Source organism: Pituophis catenifer, unplaced genomic scaffold (assembly GCF_029215685.1).
Source record: "Pituophis catenifer annectens isolate HBS135680 unplaced genomic scaffold, rPitCat1.0.hap2 SCAF_2, whole genome shotgun sequence".
In the NCBI taxonomy this organism is placed as follows: domain Eukaryota; kingdom Metazoa; phylum Chordata; class Lepidosauria; order Squamata; family Colubridae; genus Pituophis; species Pituophis catenifer.
In genome coordinates this window covers 183,898,101-183,913,525 of record NW_027256882.1, presented here as the reverse complement: position 1 = coordinate 183,913,525, position 15,425 = coordinate 183,898,101, and the positions used below count along the sequence as shown (strand labels likewise).

Genomic DNA, 15,425 nt, shown 5'->3' with positions numbered 1-15,425 from the left:
CTGTTATGAATTGTAATGTAAATATCTGATATGCAGGATGTATTTTCATTGTTACAAATTGAACATAATTAAAGCATAGTGATTAATCACAAAAACAATATGTAATAAATGAGGAAGGTCAGCACGTATTGGTAGGAGTGAGTTGCTCATAATTTTTTTTCTTACCTTATTTATATTGTCTGAAAGAACCTATTACTCAGCATGTTATTAGTCAATAGAGATTTTTGCAGGGGATAATATGGCACAGTTTGTATAACAACCCATCCTTCTTGTGTCATCAACGAACACAGCTCTGGTTTTGAGGCCTTGCAAGGAATATAAATCCTTCCATTCCCCACCATCTCTAGTCGGAGCTTCTTGGTGGATGAGAAGCCAAAGAAAAAACAAGAAACTCCAGTTGCCTCTTGGGGAAAAAAAGCAACTTTGGGACATGACTTAGCAGCTGCTAGAAAAGGGGGGTAACATATTTTCCGAAGCAGAAGGCTGAGTGTGTCGATAGAGGCCCAGGCCTCTGGGGGAAGGGATTGAAGCCCCAGTCTGCTGCTCCTTTCGTTGTATGGAAAGACCAATATACTGCTTGAATTATCCGTTCCCTCCATTCCCTCAATCCCGTTTCATGGCTTCCCAACTTCCTCATCCTCTGTTTTCTCACTGTTTTTTCCAAGCAGCCAAGAGAGAATGGGCTTGCCTGGCTGTCACAGTCTCCTATGCCTGCGATGCCAGATCTCGCTTCCCGCCTGGCCGAGAGACTCTGCTTTCCTTGGCAAAGCGCTTCATTATTGCAGGGCAGGGGATACGGGCGGCATTGGGGGATCCGTGCAGCTACTATCCCACCCCTCCTCAACCTTGGTCACACCGCAAGGCTCCAACTCAAGGAGGAGAAGACGGAGAAAGAGGGGGGCAGGGGAAGTCCAAACTACCTCGAGCAAGCCACAGCCTATTACGCAGGGTTCCGAGTGGTTGGAGAAGCGACAGAAACAGCAGCCAGGACTGTGCTTTCAGCAGGTAAGCAACGCTGCCTCTGCCGCGAGGAACTTTGGAGAGAGAGGGCGGAGGCAGGCTGTGGGAGCAGCCTGTCTCTTAGCTGGCGAGAATGGCCACAGCCTGCCCCCGCCCTCTCTCTCCAAAGTTCCTCGCTGCAGAGGCAGCGTTGCTTACCCGCTGAAAGCGCAGCCCTGGCTGCTGTTTTTGCCGCTTTTCCAACCACTCGGAGCCCTGCGTAATAGCGCTGCGGCTTGCTCGAGGAAGCTGCAGTTTGGACTCCCCCCCCTTCCTCCGTCTTCTCCTCCTTGAGTTGGAGCCTTGTGGCATGGCCGAGGCTGAGGGGTGGGATAGTAGCTGCACGGCTCTCCTGCGCCGCACGTGTCCCCTGCGCTGCAATGATGAAGCGCTTTGCCAAGGAAAGCAGAGTCTCAGGCTGCTCCTGGAGCAGCCAGGAGAAGGAGAAGCTGCCAGTGGGGAGGCGAGCTGCCTCAGGAGGACTGGAGGAGAGCGCAGCTTCTCACTCATGGAGATCTACCGGTGGGGAAGTGGGCGCGGTAAGAGTTGCACTGGCCAGGAAGCGGTCATGCTCCCTGGCCGGAGAGGGTTGCACAAACCTTTGCTGGAGTGGACGTGCAACCCTCTCCTGCCAGGGAGCATGACCGCTTCCTGGCTCGCGCATTTCTTACCACTTTCCACGACCATTTCCCCGCTGGTGGATCTCCATGAGTGAGGAGCTGCGCTCTCCTCCAGTTCTCCTGGGGCAGCTCACCTCCCCGCTGGTGGCTTCTTCTTCTCCTGCCTGTTCAAGGAGTAGCCTGTTTCTTACACGGAGAGAACGGCCTGCCACTATAGCCTGCCCTGCCCTCTCTGCCCCGGCAGTTGCTCCTGGTGCTGCCGGAGAAGTGGCAGCACAAGAGCCACTCTTGCTGGGGGCAAGGGGGGTGGCGGCGGCAGGAGCAGCAGGCCAGGGCTTCCCTCCCTCCCTCCCTCCCTCCCTCCCTCCCTCCCTCCCTCCCTCCCTCCGGAAGCCTGGGGCTATGCCAGAAGTCTGCTCGGGTGGGGAGACAAGGAAGCCCTGGACCACTCATCCTTGCCAACACTGCCCCCTCGCCCTTGGCAGCAGCAGTTCTCGCACAGCAGGAGCAGCTGGCAGGGGAGAGGGGATGGTGGCAGGCTGCGGCAGCAGACAGTTCGAGCCGGCTAAGAGGCAACATTCCTCCTGCCAGCTTCGAGCTCAGCTCCCATCCAGCCAGCCATACCTGGCCTCTCCCTGTGGCAGCCCACGTGGATCCCAGGCAGCGCAACTTCGGGGCTTTTCCTCATGGTGGCAGTGAGGCAGGCAGGCAGGCAGCCGGGTGCACGGGAGCGACTGGCGGCAGCGCTCCTGGCTGGCAAAGGGCAGAGTCCCAGGGCTGCATGTGGGCAATGACGGCATGGCTGGTGTGCACACACACTAAAACGCTAAGGCCAGCTGATCTGAGACAGATGGGTCTGTCTCGGTTCCTAAGTCCATCGAAAATATGTGTTTTCCAATGGTCTTAGGCGACCCCTGTGAAAGGGTTGTTCGACCCTCAAAGGGGTCGCGACCCACAGGTTGAGAACTGCTGGCTTAGAGAGTGCTATAAAGCATTATGGAGTTGTATATAGGTCTTAAGTGCTATTGCTGTGTTTCAGATATTTTGGCCAGTATACAAAATGAAATGGGACTTGTTCTGGATAGAAATGGCTTGGGGGATAGGGAAAAGGAGCTGTGAGAAAAAGTCACCAAGTTTCTTTCTTTCTTTCTTTCTTTTTTTTATTGAAAAGTTTTACAAAAAAAAAATACAAAAATTTTCTTCCCCCCATGTTCCCCCCACCCTTCCCCCCCTGATCCCCCCCTCCCCCCCACACTTCCCAGAGCAAAATACAAGGTATTTCATTTAATCAATCATAAACTAGATTAATCTACTTATCCTCAAAGTACTAACTCCCCCCCGAAACCTTAACTCCACTATAGATAACCTAATACTTCTAATACTAACATTCATTCATAAGCTATTTGATATTTTCTTGTCTGATACTTATTTTGAATATAATCAATCCATCTTCTCCATTCCAATACGTATCTTTCTTGCGTGTGGTCCTTCAAATACGCTGAGATTTTCGCCATTTCTGCTAGGTTTGTTACTTTCAATATCCACTCTTCAATAGTAGGCAAAGAGTCCTTCTTCCAATATTGAGCTACCAACAGCCTAGCTGCTGATATTAAGTTCAAAGTCAATTTAGTCTCTGATACTGTACAGTCCGTAGTTATGCCCAATAGAAACAATTGAGGAGTAAATTTCAATCTTCTTTTCAAAATGTTCTGCATCACCCACCAAATTTTTATCCAAAATGCCTTGATTTTCTTACAGGTCTACCATATATGATAATAGGTTGCATCATTACATTCACATCTCCAACATTTAGCTTGCAAATTCGAGTACATACATGATAATTTTTTAGGATCTAAGTGCCATCTATAAAACATTTTATAAAAATTCTCTCTCAGATTTTGTGCTTGCGTAAATTTAACATTTCTGACCCAAATCTTTTTCCACGTTTCCATCATCACTGGTTCCTGAAAGTTTTGTACCCATTTTATCATACAATCCTTAACCAATTCCGTTTCTGAATCTATTTCCAATAATGCATTATACAACCTTTTAATATGCATCTGACTTTGATCTCTAATCTGTTTCACCAGATTTTCCTCATTTTGCATAACACCAATTTTTTGATCCTCCCTCCATCTAGCTTGAAGCTGACCATACTGAAACCAAGTATAAATTATCCCTTCTTCTTTTAATTCATCTAGAGATTTCAGTTGCAACTTATCCCTTTCCAAAAGAAGAAGCTCTTTATAAGGATTTTGTTGAGGATTTTTTGCAATTCCTGCATGATAAAGTCGCTTGGATTCGGGATGGCTTGGACTCTGATTGGATGAGTCCACAGGAGGAGACGAGGGCAGGTCTTGAGAATGTTATCTGGGAGGAGTTTGATCCTGTGGCTCCCGAGGATGTGGACAGGGTTCTGGGTAAGATTAGTGCCGCCACGTGTTTATTGGACCCGTGTCCCTCCTGGGAGGTTACACGAGGCTGGCTCCAGGGGATTATAGGTGCTTCTCTGAGTGAGGGTGCCTTTCCTGCCGCCTTGAAAGAGGCGGTAGTGAGGCCCCTCCTCAAGAAGCCTTCCCTGGACCCGGCTGAATTAGCCAACTATCGTCCAGTCCCCAACCTTCGCTTTGTGGCGAAGGTTATTGAGAGTGTGGTGGCACGACAAGTTCCCTGGCACCTGGATGAAGCTGTCTATCTAGACCCGTACCAGTCGGGCTTCAGGCAGGGGTACAGCACAGAAACGGCATTGGTCGCGTTGGTAGATGATCTCTGGAGGCCTCGGGACAGGGGTTGCTCCTCTGTCCTAGTCCTATTAGATCTCCCAGCGGCTTTTGATACCATCGACCATGGTGTCATGCTGCAGCAATTGAGGGGGTTAGGAATAGGGGGCACCGTTCTGCGGTGGTTCTCCTCCTTCCTCTCCGACCGCTCGCAGTTTGTGTTGGCAGGGGGACAGAGGTCGACCTCGAGGCGCCTTGCATGGGGAGTGCCGCAAGGGTCGGTCCTCTCGCCCCTCCTGTTCAACATTTATGTGAAGCCGCTGGGTGAGATCATCCGTGGTTTTGGGGTGAAGTGTCACCTGTACGCTGATGATACTCAGCTGTACATCTCCACCCCAGACCACCCCAACGATGCCCTTGATGTGATGTCTCGCTGCCTGGAGGCCATGCGGGTCTGGATGGGGAGGAACAGGCTCAGACTCAACCCCTCCAAGACCGAGTGGCTGTGGCTTCCGGCGCCCCGATATAGTCAGTAGGTGCCATCACTGACTATTGGGGGTGAATCTTTGCCCCCCACGGAGAGGGCTCGCAATCTGGGTGTCCTCCTGGACGCACAGCTGTCTTTAGAAGAGCATATGACGGCCGTGGCCAGGGGGGCCTTTTATCAGGTTCGCCTGATTCGCCAGTTGCAGCCCTTTCTGGACCGGGACGCCGTGCACACGGTCACTCATGCCTTTGTTACCTCCCGGTTGGACTATTGTAATGCTCTCTACATGGGGCTCCCCTTGAAGAGCACTCAGAGGCTCCAACTGGTGCAGAATGCGGCCGCCCGGGTGGTTATGGGCGCAACTCGTTGTGCCCACTTGACACCCCTCCTGCGCGAGCTGCACTGGCTCCCAGTGGTCTTACGGGTGCGATTCAAGGTGCTGGTTACCACCTTTAAAGCGCTCCATGACATAGGGCCCGGGTACCTTCGAGACCGTCTTCTGCCACCAATAGCCTCCCACGGACCAGTTCGCTCCCACAGAGAGGGTCTCCTCCGGGTGCCATCGGCCAAGTTATGTCAGCTGGCGACACCCAGGGGGAGGGCCTTCTCTGTGGGAGCCCCAGCCCTGTGGAACAAACTCCCCCCGGAAATACGTAAGATCTCCGACCTCCGGGTGTTTCGCTGCGCACTGAAGACCCTGTTGTTCTGCCAGGCTGGGCTATCAACATAATAGTTTTAAATTGGGGTATTTAAATTTCTGGGGTTTTGAATTTGAGCCAAATCTATTTAATTATTTTAAATTTTAATCGCTGTTTTGTCTTGTGTTTTTAAATAGGCTGTACACTGCCCTGAGTCCTTCGGGAGAAGGGCGGTATAGAAATAAAATTTTTTATTATTATTATTATTATTATTATTATTATTATTATTATTATTATTATTATTAATCACCTCTATTTTTTGCTCTATATAGTTCAGCTTATATTGGTACTTTTTCCAAACCCTCAACAATGCATTTCTGAGTATATGACCCTTAAACACTTTATCCACTTTTTTTTCATATAACAAATAAGATGCCATCCATATAACAAATCATAACCTTCTATGTTTAACATTCTTTCTTCAGTTAAGTTAAACCAATCACTAATTTGTGATAAAGCTGCTGCTTCATAATACAATCTTAAATTAGGCATTTTAAGACCTCCTCTCTCACGTATATCCTGTATAATTTTCAGTTTCACTCTTGGTTTCTTCCCAGCCCAAATAAAAGTATTAACCCCTTTCTGCCATTCCATCAGATTTCCATCTTTTTTAAGCACTGGTATCATTTGGAACAAAAATAAAAACCTAGGTAGTACATTCATTTTTATTGCTGCTATCCTTCCCAGTAGTGATAATTGTAACTTTTTCCATTTTTCCATTTCTTTCTGTACTTTTTGCCAAAGAATTTCATAATTATTTTTAAACAATTTCGTGTTTGAGGCTGCAATATATACTCCTAGATACTTAACCTTTTTAACTACTTCAAACCCCGTTATTCTCCCTAAATCTTCTCTTTGAGTTACGGACATATTTTTAGTTATCATCTTTGTCTTGTGAAGATTTACTTTAAATCCAGATACTTTGCCATATTGAGCTACTATGTCCAGCATATAGGGAGCCGCTTTTATAGGTTGAGATAAAGTAAGAACCAGGTCATCTGCAAATGCTCTTAGTCTATAATCCTGCTGTCTAATTACAATTCCTTTTATTTTATCAGAATCACGTAACTTATTCAACAAAACTTCTAAAGTTAAAATAAACAACAATGGCGACAAGGAACAACCCTGCCTCGTACCTTTCTCAATTTTAAACACATCTGTTAAACCTCCATTAATTATTATTTGTGCTGTTTGTTCCTGATATATTGCTCTAATTGAATGTATGAAATACTCCCCAAAGTGCATTTTTTCTATTATTTTAAACAGGAATTGCCAGTTCAATCGATCAAATGCTTTCTCTGCATCCAAGAATATGAACGCTGCAGGGATCTGGTTATTTTTTTCCAAATATTCCAATAAGTTTATAATTTGTCTAACATTATATTTCATCTGCCTCCCTTTTATAAAACCTGATTGGTCATTGTGAATAACTTGTTGCATAACTGGCATTAATCTATTCGCTAATATCTTAGCAAAGATTTTATAATCCGTGTTCAAAAGTGAAATTGGCCTAAAATTTTCAGGTTTGATACAGTTTTGATCTTCCTTCGGAATCAATGAAACAAAAGCTGTTCTCCAAGAGGGTGGAACTCCTCCCCCTAATTGAATTTTACAAAATAGAGCTCTAAGCGGCTCTACCATTTCAAGCTGTAAATTCTTATAATAAACAGCTGTTAATCCATCTGTTCCTGGAGCTTTCCCTGTTTTTAACTGCTTAATTGCAACAATGATCTCCTCAGAAGTTATTGGTTGATTCAGTCCTTCCCTCTGTTCCAACGTTAATTCCAAAATATTCCCTTCCTTTAAATATCTATCTATATCTATACCTTGTATTGAGTCACTAGCATATAACTTTGTATAAAATTCCAAAAAAGCCTTTTTAATCATATTCTGTTGATAAACTTCCTTACCTCTATATTCTATTTTACTAATGACTGTGATTTCTGTTTTTTCCTCAACATGTAGGCCAACCACCTACCTGGTTTATTGGAATTACAAAATGTATTATGTTTAACATATTGTAAACTAGTTGCCACCTGATCAGCCATTAACATATTAAATTGCCCTCGTAGTATATTTATTGTTTCTTTTACTTTCTTATCTCCTGGATTAGATATAAGTAATTGTTCTTTCTTTTTTATTTCTTCCTCTATCTCTTTATGCTTCTTTTGTTGTTTTAGTCTATATTTATTGTTCATATGTATTAAGATACCCCTCATATAAGCCTTGCTAGCATCCCAGACCATTTCCATAGGAGTACCCTTATTCATATTAATAACAAAAAATTCTTTCATTTGTTTTTTTAGCTCTTTTACATTTTCTTCATATCTAAATAAGTTTTCATTTAACCTCCAAGACCTCCTTTCTCCCCTCTCCTGTTCAAATTCCACCCAAACCGGACTATGATCAGTTAAAGTTCTTGGACATATCTTCGTCTTCTTCACCCTGGAAATAAAATCATTTGTGGTTGGTATAAAATCAATCCTGGAGAAGGATTGATGTCTATCAGAAAAAAAAGTAGTTTCCTCCAGGTTACGTTCTCTCCAGATATCTCTCAGTTCTATATCTTCCATCATATCAAAAAAAGATTTAGGTAGTTTTGCACGTGTTGAAATCTTTGATAAGCTTTTTTTATCTTTCTGCGTGTCAATTACTCCATTCCAATCACCCATTAATATAAAAGATTTATAGTCCCATTGTATTATTTTAGTATGAAAAAATTTATAAAACTTGTCTTGTTGCTGATTAGGGGCATATATTCCAATAAAAAACATTTTTCCAGTCTGTGTTAATAATTCAATTGCAATATATCTTCCTTGATCATCTGCCTCAATTAAATTAGCTGATAGTCCTTTCCTTACATATATGACTAGTCCATTTTTCTTCTCTGGCGCTGATGCCACAAAATTTGTACCTAATCTTGAATTTATCAGATATTTTTGGTCTGATAATCTAATATGTGTTTCTTGCAAGCAAATAACATCATTGTTAAATTGTTTCAAGTAGTAAAATACTTTCTTTCTTTTTTGTGGTGAGTTTAGGCCATTGAGATTCCAAGATAGGAATTTAGTTGCCATCTTTAGCCTTTCGAAGCCTTGTGAGCATCAGCTGAAGCTCCTCCTCCACCTTACTCTTCGGCCTAGCCCCCCCCCACTGCTTCTGTTTTTTGGACTTCTTGAGATAAATCTTGAGATTGTTGCCTTTTTGATTGTTGTTGTTGCAATTTATAAGTTGATCGGGTCAGTCGTTGTACTTTTGGCTCTCCCTTCTTAAGTGGTTCCAAAGTTGGGGGTAAGCCCCCAAGATCCAAATCTTCTTCCATGATAATTCCTCCAGCTGCAACTTCAGCATAGGTTTGTATCTGTTTTCCATCTTTTTCTTGTTGTAACATCTCCATTTTCTTCCTTCCCCCCCCCCCCGGTGAGGGTGGGTATCCAGCCTTTAAAACATTTACATAAAAATCTTTTGCCTTCCAAACTGTGTTTAACTGTTATCTTTCTCCATTATAAGTCACTATTAGACCAATTGGAACATCCCATCTGTATGCCACTTGTTGATTTCTCAACTCATTTACCAGGAAGCCAAAGTCTTTTCTACTTCTCAACATCTTTGGAGGAATCTCTTTCAAAACCACCACCTCTTGCCCAGCCACCTGAACTTTATTCTTGTAAGAAGCTTGTAGGATTTCATTTCTGATCCTCCTAGTTGTAAAATAAATCACCACATCTCTTGGCAGCTGTCTTTGTTTTGCCAACCAGGAATTAATCCTGTAAATTTTATCAATTTGGATTGCCACATCTTCTGGTCATTCTTTAATTATCTCTGCCATAGCATCAGCACAAATGTCTTTTAAATTTTCTTTGCTATTTTCCTTCAGGCCTCTCAATCTCAGAGCAAACTCCATGGAGTTTGGTAACATTACCAATTCATCATCCACTTTCTCTGTTCTGGTCATGACATCACCCATTTTGCTTTCCAAATTTAAGTTGGCTTCATTAATTTCTTCAACTTTCCCATCAAGCTGGATAACAAGGTTTGATCATCCTGATACAGCAAAAACAATATCATCTCTTATTTTATCATGTTCCTCTGCAACCGCTTCCTTGATCGAACTTATATCCTCCTCAATTTTCTTAAATTTCCCTTCCACAAGGGAAGGGAAATTGTTGTGGCTTGGTTATTCATAGTTTCTCTCATTGCTGTTGCTTGATTATTCATGGCTTCTTTCATAACTTCTTTAAAATCATTAAGTGCTGCATCTTGACTCTGAGTCTGGCTCTGTGAATCAGCCGGAAGTTGTGCTTTCTGTGTCACCACTGACACAACTGGAGAACCTCCCCCTCCTTTAACAACTCCTGGTTTCACTTGTCTAGAAGCCATTTTTTTCCCTTCCCCCGCCCTCTTTTCTTTAAAAGTCACAAAGTCTTTAAAGATGTTTGTAATTTATAGTCTCTAATTTGCCAGGCAGAGTAGTTTTTTTTTTCCTCTTTCCTCCACAAACTCTCAGTTCCCAGCAGTTAATAGGCAGCTAATCCACTCTCCCAGCGCAAAGTTCTCAAGCACTTTCGTTTCTGGCTTTCACTTTCAAAACCATAACAAAGACGCCATCTTCCGCCTCCAGCTTAAGATTCAAATTGAAACAAAGTAACTTCAGAGTTAAGCTCTGTACTTTTAAGGCTTGTTCTCCTGTTTTCCGCTCTGCCTGCGCTTGTAGTCAATCAAACTCACTTTTAAAAGCAGGATCGGATCGCGGCTTCTCGCTCTGCTTTCGCAGAGTCGTCCTGGCTCCGGAGCTTCTTGGCGGGATGGCTGAGGAGCTCTCACCCTCCAAGTCTCTGGAAATGTTTCAGAGGGCTTTCGGGGAGCTCTACTCTCGCCCACCGGCTCTCCTCTCCTTCTTTTCCCGAAGGAGAGTTTTTCAGCCGCTAGACAGCCGATTTGCGCTGTCAAAGCGGCTTTTACAGAGACGCAGGGCTGGCGGTCTTAAAAGACCGTCCACGGAGCCTGCAGTGCCAACCGGAAGTCAAGTCACCAAGTTTCTTGTGGTGACAGCAGGTGTGGATATTGATGGAAGCAGCAGCAAGGGAGGGATTGGTAGTGCTAGGAAGATGAGCAGGAAAGTCAACATGCAGGACATCCTTAGAAGAGGGGAAAACATGAACTGGGCTTATCTCCCATAAAATCACTGAGGGATCTCTTTGGACTTTGTTTTGGCCAATACACAGAACAGCTAAATGGTTATGGGCTTTGTTACAGCAGACCTTCCAGAATGTAACTGATTGCTTCCAGTTCAAACCAAAGCATTTTCAATTTAATTTAAAAATATCTTTATTAAATATTTACAGTAAAATTAACACACAATAATGATTGGAAAACAATATAAGAAGTGAAATGTAGGAACACATAAACACAAGACTAAAACGAAACAACAAACATGACTAACCGAGAGTTAAATTTACTCTCCAATTAATATTAACTAATATCATCCTAACCAAACATTTCAATACAATCAAGTTCTTTTAATATCTACAAAACAATTGGCCTGTTTTTTTCAAAATTATAAAGAATTATATAGCCTGTTAAGGATATTGGTGTTGTGTTACCAACCAGTAGAGTAAATGCACAAGGAAACGTTGCTGAGAGCAATGAATAAGAGTTATGCAAACTGGTTTATCAAAAGCTTACTTTATAGTAGAAAAAACAATCTCATAGTCTTTAAACAAATTCCAAGTCTTTGCCAGTTAAATCAGTCCAGTATCTTCTTACCAAACAGACAGTAGTTGGTTAGAATAACAAACTCACTCTGGTTCACAAACCACGATGGTAGCAGATCCATCCAACGATGATTAGCAGAATGATAGCAACTCCTCACACTATGGTAGCTTATCATCAACTGAATACTTTACAGTACCTTCCTTAAATACGTTCACAACCTGTGATTATCTAATTACAGCATGACTCAGCATTACAATGAATCAGCAGTAGAACTTTAAAGTCATACAATACATATTCATATTAAAGTCACAGAACACATATATTGCCTGGACAACTTGTTAGGCTCAAACCATATCCTAACATTGCCTATTAAGTATCTATTTAATCTAATTAGACGATCTTATCACCTATCTCCTAGGTTTAATCTTCTTTTGAGCCAGACAAAGCATCTGTCCCAACTTCTATTATATATTGAATCTTTCTTGTCTTTTAAGATATACATTAGCCTGTCCATCTCAGCACATCGAAGAATCTTATTTATTATCAGATGGTCAGGGGGCATATCTGCATCTTTCCACAGTTGAGCAAATGCCATTTTCGCCACTGTTGAGACATGGACAAATATATACCAATCCTTGTTGTCAATGTGGTCCGGTCTTATTCCAAGTAAGTAGAGGTCTGGGTGAAGGGGAAAGCTCACACCTGTTATTTCCAGCAGCCACTGCTGTATTTTCCTCCAATAGCGTCTAGTTGACGGACAAATCCACCACTGATGGAAGAAAGTACCCTTGGCCAACCCACATTTCCAACATCTATCAGAGGATCCTGGGAACATCTTAGCGATTCTGGTGGGGGGGAGATACCAACGGTAGATCATTTTATAAAAGTTTTCTTTGAACGGGGAAGAAAGGGTCAATTTCATAGTTTTGTTCCATATATTTTGCCATGTATCAAGCTGAATTGTTGTTCCAATATTTCTCCCCCAGGCAATCATCATGTCCTTTACAATCTCCTCCGCCATAAAATTGGACAGAAGAAAATTGTAAACGTTGGAAATAAATTTCCTTCGGCCACCTAGGAGAAGCTTGTCAAAAGTTTGTAAATGAAGGGAGATACCATGTTCCTGTTTATCCCTAGCGAATCTAGTTTGAATTTTCGCATAGGATCACCAATCTATATCTAATCCTCTAGTTTGGAGATCGGCTCTGGGTCTAAGTCTCCCGATTTCATCCAACAAGTTACCATAAACCCAGTTCCTCTTTGTGTTGTGCACAGTCGGAAGGGTCACTGCTTCTAACGGAGACACCCATTTAGGAATCTGTGTGTAAACTTGCTTCTTCACCATTTCCCAAACCCTTAATAAAATTCCTCTAATATAATGATTTGTAAAATATTTGGATTGTTTGTCTTTCTGAGACCACAAGAAGGAATGCCATCCCTGCTGCAAATCATATCCTTCAATTGCTAAAATGCGCTTTCTTGAGAGGTCACCCAATCTTTTATCCAAACCAGGGATGAAGCTTAAACCAAAGCATTTTCCATTGCATGCAACCCCTAAATAAAATGTATGGTTTATTCTTATCTGAAAAAAGTACTTATATTCCAGTTTTATCTACCCAATTGTAGCCTGTGGTTGCAAATATGCTACACCATAAACTTAGTTAACAAATTGATTGGCTGTTTGGTTAAGATAAAACAAGCCACAATACAGTTTCATATAAACTGCAGTTTACATAGCGTACTAACATAAATATCTATTTGGTTTTGACTTAGCAGGTGGGGTTAAATTGTGGTTGGTGGCTTAGCATATATATCAATATTACTAGCAGGAAAATACATTATTCTACATTTTTGTATAAAACTCAACATATATCTAATACTCCTGCTTCCTATTTTCCCCACAACAATCCCCCTATGAAATGGGTTAGGCTGAGAGATGGCCCCAAGTTATCCAGCCAGCCTTCACACCTAAGGGAAGAACTCAGTTTCCTGATTTCTAGGTCAGCATATTTTCCTTCTGTGGCCCATTAAATCTCCTAGTTCCCCCAGTTGCTTTTCCCTGATTTCCAAACTTGCCTGATTTCTGAACCTGCTGGAGTTATTTGCATTTGACAGTTTTTCCATTTGACAGTTTTTGACAGTTTTTCTAGAATTTTCCATATAAAATTGCAGAACAGGCAAGTGATACAAACATTTTTTCTTATGTTTGTGGGCTTTTAAAGAAACATTAAGTTGGTCTCTGGTGAAAACATTAAGTTGATCAAGATGGTCACTTTGGCTGAAAATTGCTTGGAGAATTGGGGATATCATTAATCATATACATAATATGTATATAAGTTTTAAAAAACATAACTTAGGACATAGAAGAAGAATAAGAGCCATTTGGAGCCTTTTTTAGGAGAAGTAATTGGTGCACGTTGCTATTTATTATGCAGGACATCCCTAGAATAGATTTAGAACATTGAAAAATTTAAACAAGGGAATGGAGTTACATTAAATAACATTTAAAATATAGTATTTTTTTATCCGGATTCTATGCCAGTCTGTGAGTATGCATTGAGTACAGGAAGAGGGAAGCCCAATGAACTCTAAAGTGTTTCAAGTGTGTCCTCGTGGGCTAAATGAAGTTCAAGAAGCAATAAGAGCTATAGAATAATTGCTTAAAAACACTTTCTCTTTCTCCTTCTTTTACCCCAAATTCAGATGAATGGAATTGGGACAAGTGGACTGGAAGGGATGATGGAATGTGGTGGCAGCAGCAGGAGGAAGATCACCAACCATACTGTGAGGACCCTGACTTTGTGGTATGTTGACTTGTTAATGATTCTAGCTGTATATGGCATAAGAAAGGGAAAACTGTTGTCTTCTGTCCCCTTTGACCCCAGTCAGAGCTGTTTAGGGCCAGCAGGTAATGCCCCAGATTTGGAAGACAAACATTAAATCCAAGGACAGCCACAGTCAAGAGGCAGTTTTATTTATTTATTTAGCGTATGGCATGTGTTAGCCAGGACTCACCAAGGTGGCTGGCTACCTCTGTGAAAGGATTTTTTTCGGGTGGTATTATCTTTACCCGCGGGACACCTGAATGCTGGTAGGCAATTGAGGGAAGCTCCTTTCTTGTCCCTATGTGGTTTATTTGCTAATGGGAATCGAGCTACCGAGCCGCCGACCTCAACGGTGCCCATACCCAGTGTCTTACCATGTGAGCCACCGCAGCCCCAACGACAGGCAGTATTACCCATGTTCAGAGGATTAAAAATACTCAACAAAAACTGAGATGTATAATTACATAAGGAATCAGAGGTGATTGAATATGGGTTTGGCTTGATTTTTTCTTAGTCTTTTACAGAGTCTAGTTTTTTTGTGCAGTACTTGTTCCTCTGCAAGGGCTGCAAACCTTAGAATTCAAAAGAAAAAGAATTGTGTAAGGACCCGCCTCAGCTGCTCCTGAGGAAAGCATGAATCTTGAAACAAGTAGTTATCAAAAGGAACTTTTACTTAAATTTGTTAACTTTAAGAATCATCAGTTCTCTTCCCTTATGTAGTTTTTAAATTTAATCTAAACAGTCCAGTTCCTTACATGTTGATATATATGTATAAGATTATTGCTATGTTTGTATTAATATGTTTAGCACTATACAAAGCTATATATTATACTATATTTCTCAAATCCTTATTTTCTATATTCTATATAACTCTATATACTTATTTAAGACACTATAAATTTTTATTCATGTATAAGTTTATGAAAGAGAAGAAAAAAAGAGGAAAGAAAAAAGAGAGAGAAAAAAAGGAAAAAATTATAAAAGTCCCACCTTGATTATTTATTTTTTTGACGAAGCAGCAGTCCGGTGTGTGTCCCATTTGGGCACTTCCGAGGTTTGTGTTGCTGGTGTGTGTGTGGGGTGATTGGAAGTTAACAGAGCCCTTGCCACAATCACAGCTCCAGCATGTGTTGAGCAGCTATGGAGTCAGTGACCGGGACTCTGGTGCAAACTCTGTCGAACAGGAAGTGCTTGGCAGCGCATGAGAGGCTTTGTTTTTGCCTCCGCACCTATTTGGAGACTGAATGCAGCAGCAGCCCTTCAAAGAGGCAGTTTGATAGCGGTTGCCATTTGTTGGAAGCGCGAAGGGATTTCGTGCCAAAGAACAGCTATTTCTAATTGCGCAGGAGCATGGGGCTTCT

At 42.3% G+C, this 15,425-nt stretch overlaps 1 protein-coding gene across 2 annotated transcripts in view; it reads left to right on the top strand.

The window, feature by feature from the left end:
- Positions 1–15,425, top strand: part of KRI1 (KRI1 homolog) — a 106,699-nt gene that overhangs the window by 78,306 nt on the left and 12,968 nt on the right. For both annotated transcript variants that reach the window (XM_070938295.1, XM_070938296.1), the window contains one exon: positions 13,943–14,043. In XM_070938295.1, the coding sequence (XP_070794396.1) occupies positions 13,943–14,043 (101 nt within the window). The remainder of the gene's footprint in view (positions 1–13,942; positions 14,044–15,425) is intronic.